This window comes from Mustela nigripes, chromosome 18, assembly GCF_022355385.1.
Source record: "Mustela nigripes isolate SB6536 chromosome 18, MUSNIG.SB6536, whole genome shotgun sequence".
Lineage (NCBI taxonomy): Eukaryota > Metazoa > Chordata > Mammalia > Carnivora > Mustelidae > Mustela > Mustela nigripes.
Window position 1 is genome coordinate 39,467,329 of NC_081574.1, and position 12,714 is coordinate 39,480,042.

A 12,714-nucleotide genomic window follows, 5' to 3' on the forward strand; every position below is an offset into this window, starting at 1 on the left:
TCCACTTTAATTCAGGTCAAGTTAAAGAACTATGTAGAGCAAAGGCATGGCAAGAGTAGGCTTGTGGGCCTGCCTGTTCAGCCTAGCCTGGAATGGTTTTTAAGTTTTAAAAAGTTGGGAAAAACAAAGAAAAACAACAACAACAACAAAAATAGAGGCATGTGTGACAGAGACCTAATGTGACCTTGCCTGAAATATTTAGTGTCTGGTTCATTATAGAAAAATTGTGTCCAGTTTAGAGTCTGTGGTAAGTATGTTGGAAGGCTATTTAAATGTCATAGTTTATCATAAATGTATCTTTCCTTAGTTATCAATTTAAAATGAGGATTTGGAAATTATTGCATTATTGGTTATGTTACAAATGGAGGATGCAGCATTCCATAGCCAGCCACAGGCTATAGCTTGTGACTCCTTTCAAGGGCAGAGGTGCTCACTTTGTGGTTTGTGGGGCTTACTGAAACCCTTTCAGGAGGTTTATGAGTTCAAAATTATTTTATAATAACAGTACAGTATTATTTTCCTTTTTCACTGTATTGATATTTACACTGATGATGCAGAAGCAATGGTTTGCAGACTTTAGCACAAATCAAGGTAGTGACTCCAAACTGTCCTAGTTGTTACTTTGTTCTTCACTATCATGCACTCAAAAGAAAAACAAAAGTCAGTCTCACCTAAAAATTCTTTGATGAAGCAGTACAGAATAATTACATTTTAACCTTTGAGTATATACGATTTTAATTTCATGTGTGATGAAATGGGAAATATGCATAAAGCCCTTCTCCTGATGGTTTTCTTTGGGACAGTCTTGTATGTAATTTGATTTATGAGTTATAAACTTGATGCTTTTCATAAAATGCCATTTTTCCTTCGAAGTGTAACTGACAAATTATGGTTATTGACAGCCATTTTCTCAAAAATTATTAGAGCAAACCTATTAATACTCTAAGAAAACTGACAATATATTTTGCCGGCAACTTGAGCTTTCAGTTAAAACTTAGAAATTCGGAAAACTTTTATCTGTCACCAGGAGTTTGGTAGCTTTTCCATAATTAAAGATTTTTCTGAAGATAATAGTGGTGATGTAATAAATATGATTTTAAAAAGTATTGTATAATGAAATGTGTCAACAGATATTTTGCAAATTGCCAATGTATGGTACAGAATCTTGCCTGGGTAAAAGATTGATTTAAAGTAGAAGACAAATTTTAATACGAGTACAAAAAATTCTTTGATACTATATTGCCACTAACCTTTGGGAACCTACCACTTATCTTATTTTAGTGCCACATTGAAAAAAAAAGAATATCTACAATTATCTGGAAAGGATATTAAGTTACTTTTTTTTTTTAACCGAATATCTGTGTGAGGTTGGGTTTTCTTAATATATTTTAACCAAAACAGAGTATTGGTTAGTGGCAGTGAGAACCCAGCTATCTTCATTAAGCTAACCATTATTCTAAATATGTAAATAATTGTTGCCTTTCCCACTAAATTTTATGTTGTTTTAGAAACTATTATTTTTAATAAAATATATTATTTATATTCATGAAATGGGCTTGTTATTTTTAAGTGAGTTAACATTTAAAATTTTTCTTTTTAAATTACCAATGCTGTGAATATCAATAGATGTAACCCACATAAACACAGAGGTGTTTGGTGTCCTCCGTATTTTTAAAAATGTAAAGGTCCTGAGACTAAAAGTTTTGAGAACTGTACCTCAAGGGTTTAAGGAATCACTTCTTCAGTACATTGAAATATGGTAGCTGGAAATACTTTTAGGACTAATTAAGGATAAAACTCTCTCATTTAAAAGTTTTTTCATTTAGTTTTTACAATAGCCTGGTAATTTCATCAGCTATTTTTCCTTTTTGTCACATAAAAAAAAACCTTTTCTTTTTTTCTTCTTTATCAATTCTCACAGCAATGCTGGGGTAAAAACAACACTGCTAGAGGCTCATTCTGATATGGGGAGCACTGAAATTCTGGAAAAGGAGACCTCAGAAAGTCTCAGTAATGGTACCAGCAGCAACATAGAAGCAGCCAAAAGGTTGGCCAAACGCCTTTATCAACTAGACAGATTCAAAAGATCGGATGTCGCAAAGCACCTAGGCAAGAAGTACGTTGTGTACCAAGGCTGGTGTCTGAGTGTGTCCTTGTGTGTGTGTCTTTTTAAATAGCTTGGATTTTAATAACAAAGTCTATCCTGTTTTCTTATAGCAATGAATTTAGCAAACTAGTGGCAGAAGAATATCTGAAGTTTTTTGATTTTACAGGGATGACACTGGATCAGTCTCTCAGGTATGATTAAATACCACTTCTGTTCTTTTTTGCTTCCAAATAATTCTGAGAAGAGGAAGTAATGCTGAAACTAAAATCCAAGTTTTAATTCTTTTAGCCCACAGTGACTTTGTGATCTTAGTTCAGATTATACAATAGTTTATTAGACATAATAGAAAGAAAATAATTTTTTTATGAAATCATATTTTCCATCTAGTAGATGACATAGTAAAAAATAGTAAGTCTTGAGAAGTGGAATCTCAAAAGTAGGTCTTGACAAGTGGAATCTGTGGAAATCTGGTTTTTGGATGATCAATTTTTTAAAAAGGCACAGATTTACAGACTGTAGAATTACAGGCTTCCCTCCTGCCGAAACATTTATTTATAATAGCCAAATAGCCTTTAAGATGATGCTTGGAATTAATTCATGAATGGAATAAAAATGAACATCAACATATAATTGGCAGAAGGTATCTGTAAACTGTTTCAGATAGTAGCACTTTTTGCTGATCTGCTCAAATGAAGGTTTAAACACACTGATCCTCACTTTTCACACCATAGTGTACTGTAAATTTCTAAAAGTCATGAAGGTAAAACCCAGTCAGTGTTTACCTCTTATTAATCTTATAACATGTCAGAGCCTGGAGGAATTTTGAGATCATCTGTATAACCCTCTAGTTTTATAAATGAGGAAACTGTGTTTTGGGAGGTAGCGTGAGGATATTTAGGTTAGAATACACAATAATGACTTATTCAGTGGTACTTTGTGTGAATTGAGGGCATACATAGGTTTTTCCACGGAAAACAAGGGTAGAGAAAAGATTGATGTTTATGCATTATTCTCTGATACGGTTTATAAAAGACAGAAAAATTAAAAAACAGAAAAATTCCACTTTGATTGTTATAAGTTAACACGCTAAGAAAGCAACACTTTCATCATAGAAATAATAATGTTGTATGTTTCTTCTAATTGTGAGATTTCTTAGAACATTTTAAAGGATTTTTTTTTCCTTCCTAACTCATGTTTAGGGAAGCACATCCACTTTGTCAAGTGAGGGTCATTGGAATTCATCATTAATAGACGGTATTCTTAGTGACTCTGATTTAGATTGGTGTGTGGTTCTGGGCATATTTTTGTTTTTCAAAGAATTTTTATACATTAATTAGTTGGGTTTTAGCTCCCAATTTTCCTCTCATATAAAAAGTTAATATAATGTGATAATAGGCAAAATAAAATTAACAAAACTTGTACACAAGATAATATAATTGTAATTTTTTTCTTTTTTTTAAATTTTATTTTATTTATATTCAGTTAATTAATGTATAATGATTATTAGTTTCAGAGGTAGAGTTTAGTCATTCATTGTTTTATATGACAATGTGTCAGTGGCAAGTACAATCATATAAACAAAATGACAAACTGTTACAGTTTTAAAACATAGCCTCCATGGTTATGGGTTTGATATTTAAGTGTTCTTTGGTTTTTATCTGACTGATCTTTTAAATGGGTACTTGTCATTTCAGTCATACGGCGAAGTTACTACCTTCCCAGGACTTTATTTTAATGTATTAGCTACCATGTTACTGTTACTATTCTGTCATCTTTCATATTAACATTTTATAGAATTAAATTTATATTGAATGGCTATCTCTAGCAAGTTTTTTTTAATAACTAGAATATTTTTGTATAATTAATTTTATATTATATATGAATTAACTTTATCAAACATAAAGAGTATGGTAATGTTTTCTAGTTTCACTTTTTTTCTCTTAATTCTTTCTTTAGGTATTTCTTTAAAGCATTTTCTCTTGTGGGAGAAACTCAAGAACGAGAGAGAGTTTTAATACACTTCTCCAATAGATACTTTTATTGTAACCCAAATACCATTGCTTCACAAGGTAATGTGATGGAAATGTTTGTATTTCAAGAAACAAGGGTTATTTTTCTCATAAAAGTTAAATTTTATTGGGGCGTCTGGGTGGCTCAGTAGGTTAAGCCGCTGCCTTCGGCTTGGGTCATGATCTCAGGGTCCTGGGATCGAGTCCCTCATCGGGCTCTCTGCTCAGTGGGGAGCCTGCTTCCTCCTCTCTCTCTCTCTGCCTGCCTCTCTGCCTACTTGTGATTTATCTCTGTCAAATAAATAAATAAAATCTTAAAAAAAAGTTAAATTTTATTGTGGAAAATATGGAAGATTATACAGAAGAAAATGAAAATCATCTAGGGCTCTCTAATTATCTGGAGATAACTTTTAACAACTGTTTGATTTATTTCCTTCTCTATTTGTATAATATTTAATTTCAAATTTGAATCATTACAGAGTTGTGTTTTCTCTTCTTTCCCTTTCAGTTGTGAGCATTTTCTCTTGTCATATTTAATGGCTGCATGACATTTTTTTCTTTTCATTATTTTTACTTTGTTTTCCAGTTCTATAGTATGATAAGATGCTTTAAATCACTCTTAAATTTTACATGCAAAGCACATTGTAATAAATGAAATGCAGGTTTTATTTCTTCTTTCTATCCCTCTGATTAATCTAAAGTTCTTGAAGAGCATGTATACTTAGTTTTGGAAACGTTTACAAATCTCACTGGTGTTTGTAGTGTGTCTCCCGTGCTTTGGTTTGATAATTCGTTGTAGCAACACTCACCACTGACTTTGACTTGTGATTTTAATGAACTATGAGTTTATGTTTATTGTACTATTTTTCAAAAGCAACTTCGAACTATTTCATTGTTGATGCACCCTATCAAGAGGTTTTTCTTCCATGTCAATTCCTGCAATAAAGTAAAATTTTCAAGGTTTGAAGTCAGGCGCATTCATTTGCGATTGGAGAATTTTTCATAAACATGAATTCTGGAATAGATCACTAGGATTAGAAGCACCAGAAATAACCATTTTCTCTAGCTTCAGTCTTGCCAGTTAACTGGGATAAGTGTAGATGTTCACTAAAGTGATTAATTCCCAGCCTCTGCCCTGCAGGCCTTAGCTAAATTAACTAACAATCTCATCATTAGAGTCACATTCATCTCCATAAAATGGGAATTTAATTTTCTTCTGTCCTTTCTTTGATTATACTTAGACTATTTACTCACTGTTTCTATCACTAATCAGTATTGTGTAGCGAATGAAAGGGATAGAAGGGAATTGTTTTTATTAAAAGCCTCCTCTAAATCTAATAAAATATTGACATTCCTGAGTGAAATAAGGAATTTGGATATGTACACTCATCTGGCTGTTGATAAGGGTATTGGAGAGTTGGGTGCTGAGAGTTTTACAAATGCTTTCAAGGAATTTATTTTAAATGTACTTAAAATTTAATAATAATAATCTGGAACTGGAATAAATGCACTTTTGGGTATTCAGTAGCATCTCCTTTGAGATATTAATAATAGAAATCACCTACTCTACTCAAAGGCATACTTCTGAGAAATAAGCTGTCTCTAATTCATGAATTCAGTAATTAGGAAGGCCTGCCTTTCGCACATTTGGCATACACAATAAGATTTTTCTGCATCTGCAGAAAAAATTCTGTTGAGAATTGCAGGAAAAGAATGAGGAGAAGTAATTCTAAGGTTTGGAAATGAGAAGCTTCTAATTTTTAGTGCTTTCTCTTTTCCTTTATCAAGGAATAAAGTGATGTTTCCACCTAAATGGGACATGGTCCATCTGTTTGGAGCAGCATCTTTCCCCTGAATATTTAATTTTTTAATCTTTACAAGATATTGCAGTATTTTACTTTTGGCTGATCCATAGTATCCTGGACCAGTGGCCTTTAGTGAATTGTCAAGAAAGAGGATAACTATTGCTGCCCATATATATTTTTAGCCAGAGAACTAATACCCGGACAGTACACTGAGAGACCCAAATCTTGGTTTCCTGTAACTTTTGCTTCTTCTTAATTTGCATTCCTCCCAGAAAGTTAAAAAAAAAAAAGAAGGAACGGTAGCAAATAATTTATTTTCATTTCTGCATCTTTTATTACATAAGATTAGGAAAATATAAATAAAAAGATAAAAATTATCTCATTACCCAGAGACAGTAATGTTTTAATATAATGCTATATATTATTCTAGATGTATTTATATTTAAATGGGATCATACTGCATTTTGTGCTTTTCATAGAATATGTGCTTTTCATATAACAATGTGCTTTTCATATAATAGTTTATTGTGAAATATCTTTTTGTTTCAACACTCAGCATACTTCGACAACATTTTTAATGTCTTAAACATAACAGGATTGTGGTTTTGGAGGGTTTTATTTTCTTGTTCCCCATTATAAGTGATATTTCTTTGGATACCCTTGTATCTTGTCTAGATCCTATTTCCTTAGTGTAAAGTCTTATAAAGGGATTTGCTGTGTCAAAAGATACTGTTCAAAGCTTAAGATATGTACTCTCAAACTACACTCCAGAGAGTTAAGAATAATATACTTTATCACCAGCAGAGCCCTATTGTCTGCACTGAGGCCCTTTTAATAATTTTTGTTTGTTTGTTTCCCCAAACAAACATGATTGCGCTTAGCCACATTATTGTGTTTTCAGAGGTTCTTAACGTATGCCACTTTGATGATTATAAGTAGTTCAACGGGAAATGGTGAATTAATGCTTTCTTTCCTGTCACTTCCCTTAGATGGAGTCCATTGTCTTACCTGTGCAATGATGCTTCTTAACACGGATCTCCACGGCCATGTAAGTGTAGGTGTGTGAAGCCGTTACTTAGAGAAATTAAAATATTTTGAGCTTATCTTTGCTTTTGTGTTCATACACACTTATTCTCTCCCCTTCCCTTCTCTCATTCTCTACGTGGCAGGTAGGTAAATGTAAACCCTTGGGGAAAAAAAAAAAAACTTACTTTACATGCTAACATGAATACGATACGTTCTGCATGTCTGCAGTTGACTTACCTGTAGTGAGTGTGTTCTGTATCTTTTCTCCAGTAGATGGCAGAGACAGAGCATTTGTTTTTGGGTTAGCTATTTGGGTTGATAATATGATGGAAAGAGGAAATAAGTTAGAGCTGAAGATGATGACCATGTTTTTACTAAATCTAGTAGCCAGTTTTAAGAACACAGCCTTTTCTTTGCTTCTCAGCTGACATGGTCTTCTTTACTAGTTGAAATATTAAAATATTCTAATTACCATCTCATCTACTGTTGAAAAATCTAGAGAAAACTTAACCAGGGTGAGATGTTTTATAATTATATATAAAATTTTACCTTCCATAGGTGTGAAATTTTAGCATTTACTTAAACTGTTTATCTTAGAGAAAATGAAAATCTTTTAGTTTAATATAGGCCAGTATGTACTCACTTAGCACAAAAATTATTTCATAGTCCCAGGTCCATTTATTCTGAAGAGAAAACCAAGTTTCTTATAATTAAAGAATCTAGGTCATCCCTTGATTTGCTATATGATTTATCTTAAAATTTTAAAAAATCACACTGAAAGAATAAAGCTTAGGTATCTGTACAAATTCATTTTCATCTTCCAAAAGGACACATCATTTCCTTAAGAAAGGCAAAATGGTACAGTTTGGGACGATTAAAGTGGACTGAAGGGAAAAAGAAATGTTCTGTCAGAAAAATGAAGAGGAGATACAGTGATAGCTAACACTGTCTTCACATACCTCCCAACTCAACTAGGAAACTAGGAAGTTCCTTTTTCAATTTCCATGAGTTGTATTTAGAATAGCAAAGTGACTTGTAGACATATGTAACGTGTCCAGCGATGATACAGAATAAAATTAGTAGATATGCTCAGGGACATTTTGGGGCCATAGCACCATAATACATCCTGGGGATATAAAGGTGCTAGGATTCCCGCAGCATGAGCCTTGATATGAGGATCAGAATCTAAACTCACTGGTTTGTTACGGGGATGACAACTCATTGTACCGTCCTGACCCCTGTTTTTCTGTTACCAGCAAAGCAAGTTTTCCTTGCTTTTTTCTCTGCCTGTCTTATGATGATGACAGTTACAATTTTGTCCTCCTCTTTTCCTCCCACTTAAGAGAGAATTTTTGAATACTTGTCCACATATAACTTTGATCCAAGTTAGTGAGCCCAATATAAGGTAGCTTTGTCACGTGAGATATTTTAAGGTCTCATTCACATATGATGGGTGTGCATTTTGTGTCTGTTGACTGAGAAAATTTATGATGACAAAAAAAATCCAGTAACACGTTCAATTCTTATTTAAAAGTTAAGGATCTCATAGAACTTCTGTAGAAGTTGCTAGATGGGGGATTAATTTCTATTAAAAGCTGAATTACTTTTTAGAAAGCTAATATTGCCTTAATACTTTCAAATAAGTGTTTATCTTATTAATCACAATAATTTTAAATATGGCAGTAAATAAAGGTGTGAGGTTTTTTACATATTCAGATAACTCAGCTTGTTTGATATCCAGACTAACCATGAGCACAGCAGTGTTTATAGTCCATAAGTTCAGAACCACAGATCTCGGATTTGCACTTGCTCTGTTTTCAGACCACTTTTATATAATTGAAAAGAGACTAAATGAAGAGTAACGTTTCTTTTTGCAACTAGAATGTAAGAGTTTATAGGTAAGAGGCAGTATACGAATAAACAGTTTAATATTATCCTGAGTTGTGCCAATTGTACATAATTAACAACTGGCTATAGTGACAGAACTACATGTAAGAGGGAGAATAAGTACAATATTATCAGCATATTTTTATTAATTATTAATTTTATTATTAATTTTTATTAATAATTTATTAATAATTTATTGATTATTCTTAGCTTTGTTCTTGAAAATGTGTGCTATATACTTAGGATTGTCTGTGGGTAGGTTTTGTATATTAGAGGTTTTTTAAATCCTTATTTACAATGCATGCTGTTGAAAGTCTGTTGAATATATAGTTGTTTCATAAGAACTAACCATACGAAAATGTGTTTTCTTATCTTCCAACTCTGGATTCATTTTAAAAATAAATTTTCCTTCTAGGTGGTAAGTTTTTATCCATAATTCTGGATGTAGTTTCTGTTGCATCATGATTGCCTGATGTATTGTTACAGTTTCTCTTTGACTTACTAGCATGACCCCTTTGAAGGGGAATCATTCAAAATATAAAGTGAATTATTTCTAATATCTGCCCCTTTTCACCTCCTCCCTAGGCTGTACTGCCTAGGCCATCACCTCTCATTACTTAGTCCAATGCTAGAATAGTCTTCTTGGGAAGTGAACTAGTAAGCCATTTTCCTTTTCTTCTTTACCATTGTGCCCTGATAGCAATACACCAGCATGATCTTTCTAAGAAGTACTGCAGTAAGCTTGTCCTCATGCTCTCAGTGGGGGAGGCATAACTTGGGAATTAGCTTCTTTTGGCTTTTCTTTGTGATGAATCCTCCTTGTGGATTTTATTTACTCTGAGGAATGATACATTGGAAATGCACTGGTATGGGCCTTTGTTCATTCTGCTAACTTTTCTTACTAATAAAATCACTGAATGTATACTAATGTAATAAATCTAATATAGTGTTATATGTTGGAATGCCTTTCTGTCTTTCTTTTTATAATTTATTCTAACATTCAACAAACACTTATAGTATGTCTGCTCTATCCAAATTCTGTGCCATCTGGGTAAGGATTGGAAATGAATGAGACATTCGTGGAAGTCAAAAATCATTTCTGATAGTGTTGGCTAGGCTGACTTCCATTAGTCCTTTTAACTTAGAATATAGCAGGTAATTGAGGTGCTGTAGTGGAAAAGTACTGGGGAGATATTTTAATTATACCTTGGATAATTGAATTTCACATGGAAAAAAAATAATCCGAAGTATATGCAATATTTTGGGGAGAAGTTCATTCAAATGTCATAATTTCAGTGGAGCTAAAAATGCTGATTCCCTTTTGTACCTATTTTTTAAAAAATACAAATGATGCATTATTATTTTAGCAACAGTATTGACTTGCTTTTATTTGCGTGTAGTTTATTCTCTTAGAAAAAATATTTTATAATTGTGGTCACATAGCTAATGTGCTGAGTAATCTCTTATTTTTAAAATGACTCTTCATCGATGAAATATGTATGTAAATTAAACTTTTGCATATACAGATAACTTTCTATTAAAACAAACTCTAGAGTTTATTTTTCTCTTACAATATGGGAACTAAGTTGTATTTATGTTATTTGAGCTATCAACAAGGAAAAAATTGAAAATATGAAAATCTTTTTCTTTAAAGCCTTGTGTTTTATTGGAAAAAGTATGAATAAAGGATTTTATAAAGTTAGAATAAATTCTATACTATTTCTTTTCTGGACTGCTCTTCACTTGTGCTTTGTTGACTGTAACTCGCTCTCAGGTCCTTGGATCATAACAGAGATTCAGCTATCTACCAGGATTATCACTGGAGCTGAAGACAGGTGTCAGGGGCAGGACAATAGGCAGAAACTTTGCACCATTGTTGGACCCTGAAGTGGGAAGAAGTTTTAGATGTAGACTGATTGTAATGAAGAGTGGGATGGATAAATAGAATCAGTTGGTCATTTTCACAGCTAAAAGTCAAAAGAGATCTGTAAGACAATGGCTGCCCAGGGTCAGGCCTTGGTTAGAGGCAGTAGCAAGGACATTTATTTGTAATCAAGGTATTGTGGCAGAATCTATCCTTTGACACTGTGGCTTGGGATTTTTAATAGGAGTTTTACCGAAGGCATCTCTGTGTTTTTCATTAATGGCAGGAGCTAGCCCACTCTGCAACAGGTGTAAAGGAATTGGGGGTGTGGTTCTTCTGGAGTGGTGGCTCAGTCTAGTCATCCTGTAGATAACTTTGGGATACTCTGGGTATGTTGAATATCATCCTCAGTGGTCTGAATTTAATTATGAGGCAGGACCCTACTTTTTTTTGTTTGTTTTTGTTTTTCTTTTTGTTTTTGTTGGTGTTAGATTATAGGTTGAATAAGGATAAAACGACAGTTAGTATACCATACTGGTAGAAGGGCAGAAAGGAGTCAAGTATAGGTTATGTAATAGAATGATGTTAGCAGTTCATTATTTTTCAGTGTGTAAACTGCATTGGTAATTTTTTTTTTTTAATTCCTAGATTGGCTCTGTAGGATCATAGAATTTTAAATTGGCGGGCAAAATATTTTATTTATTATCAGAAGTGGAAAATGACTATTATAAGAATTGTTTAATGCTTTTACTTTTCACAGTGTGCTGTTTTACCTTTCTACCCTCAAAAGCACCATAGGCCTTTAACATCCTTAGGAAATTTCTGTTTCTGTGATAATCATTATAGTAATTGGCCAGCTGCCTGAAGTGCTTTTTGCCTGCTGCTCTCCCTCCTGTCTAGCTGTCTTCTCTCTGGGCTCCTCTTCCTGTCTCTGTCGCCCCACAGCCTAGATGCCTTCTGCCAGGAAAGCCGTCTTTGGCATTCATTTATTTTCCTATCTGAGCTTTACCCTACTGTAGATTCTAGCCTTGTTCTTAATTTCCTTTTAGTCAACAAGCCTTCTTCCCCTTGGAGGCCTCTTTTCCATGTCCTTGGTTCCAAGTCTTTCCCTTCATCTCTTTGGGAGCTTCCCAGCTACAGTGACTTCCAGGCTCTCATCCCTGGAGCTTCTCAGTGATAATGATAGTTCATGGAAGGATCAGGTCTGGATCAGCATTGCCAAGGATTTCTGGTGGGGCATTGGATTCAGTTTTCCTGTTACTGTTTCTCTTACCATAAGGAGCATTTTGGGGATTGCTTGAGAACCTTTACCATCAGCTGTGGAAGTGTTTTTATCGAAAAATGTCTTATAGATTGTTCTATTTTTTTTAAAGATTTTATTTATTAGAGAGAGAGCAAGAGAGAGCACAAGTTGGCAGGGAGGGGCCTAGGGAGAGGGAGAAGCAGTCTCCTTCTGAGCAGAGAGCCTGACTCAGCTCAATCCCAGGACCCCAAGTTCATGACCTGAGCTGAAAGCAGATGCTTAGCTGACTGAGCCATTCAGGTGCCCCTCAGATTTTTCAATTTTAAAATGACCTTTAAGATACTGTCACATTGACAATGATGTGTGGATTTTTTTTTTAAGATTTTATTTATTTATTTGACAGAGAGAGATCACAGTAGGAGAGAGGAAGGGAAGAGATCACAGAGAGAGAGAGGAAGGGAAGCAGGCCCCCTGCTGAGCAGAGAGCCCGATGTGGGACTCCATCCCAGGACCCTGAGATCATGACCTGAGCCGAAGGCAGCGGCTCAACCCACTGAGCCACCCAGGCACCCCTGATGTGTGGATTTTAATAGGAATGCTTTCTTCAGCATTTCACAGTTAATCATGCACTGGTGCATTTTCTCTGCTTCTGTGACTTCTCAAAATGAAAGCCTCCTTTCCCCCATTTCTTTTTTTTTTTTTTAATTTATTTTTTATTTATTTTCAGCATAACAGTATTCATTATTTTTGCACCACACCCAGTGCTCCATGCG

At 34.0% G+C, this 12,714-nt stretch overlaps 1 protein-coding gene across 6 annotated transcripts in view; it reads left to right on the forward strand.

Moving 5' to 3' along the window:
* The window catches only part of PSD3 (pleckstrin and Sec7 domain containing 3), a 736,339-nt gene that overhangs the window by 383,955 nt on the left and 339,670 nt on the right, over positions 1 to 12,714 (forward strand). For all 6 annotated transcript variants that reach the window (XM_059384334.1, XM_059384336.1, XM_059384338.1 and 3 more), the window contains 4 exons: positions 1,922 to 2,116; positions 2,218 to 2,298; positions 4,064 to 4,176; positions 6,911 to 6,969. In XM_059384334.1, the coding sequence (XP_059240317.1) occupies positions 1,922 to 2,116; positions 2,218 to 2,298; positions 4,064 to 4,176; positions 6,911 to 6,969 (448 nt within the window). The remainder of the gene's footprint in view (positions 1 to 1,921; positions 2,117 to 2,217; positions 2,299 to 4,063; positions 4,177 to 6,910; positions 6,970 to 12,714) is intronic.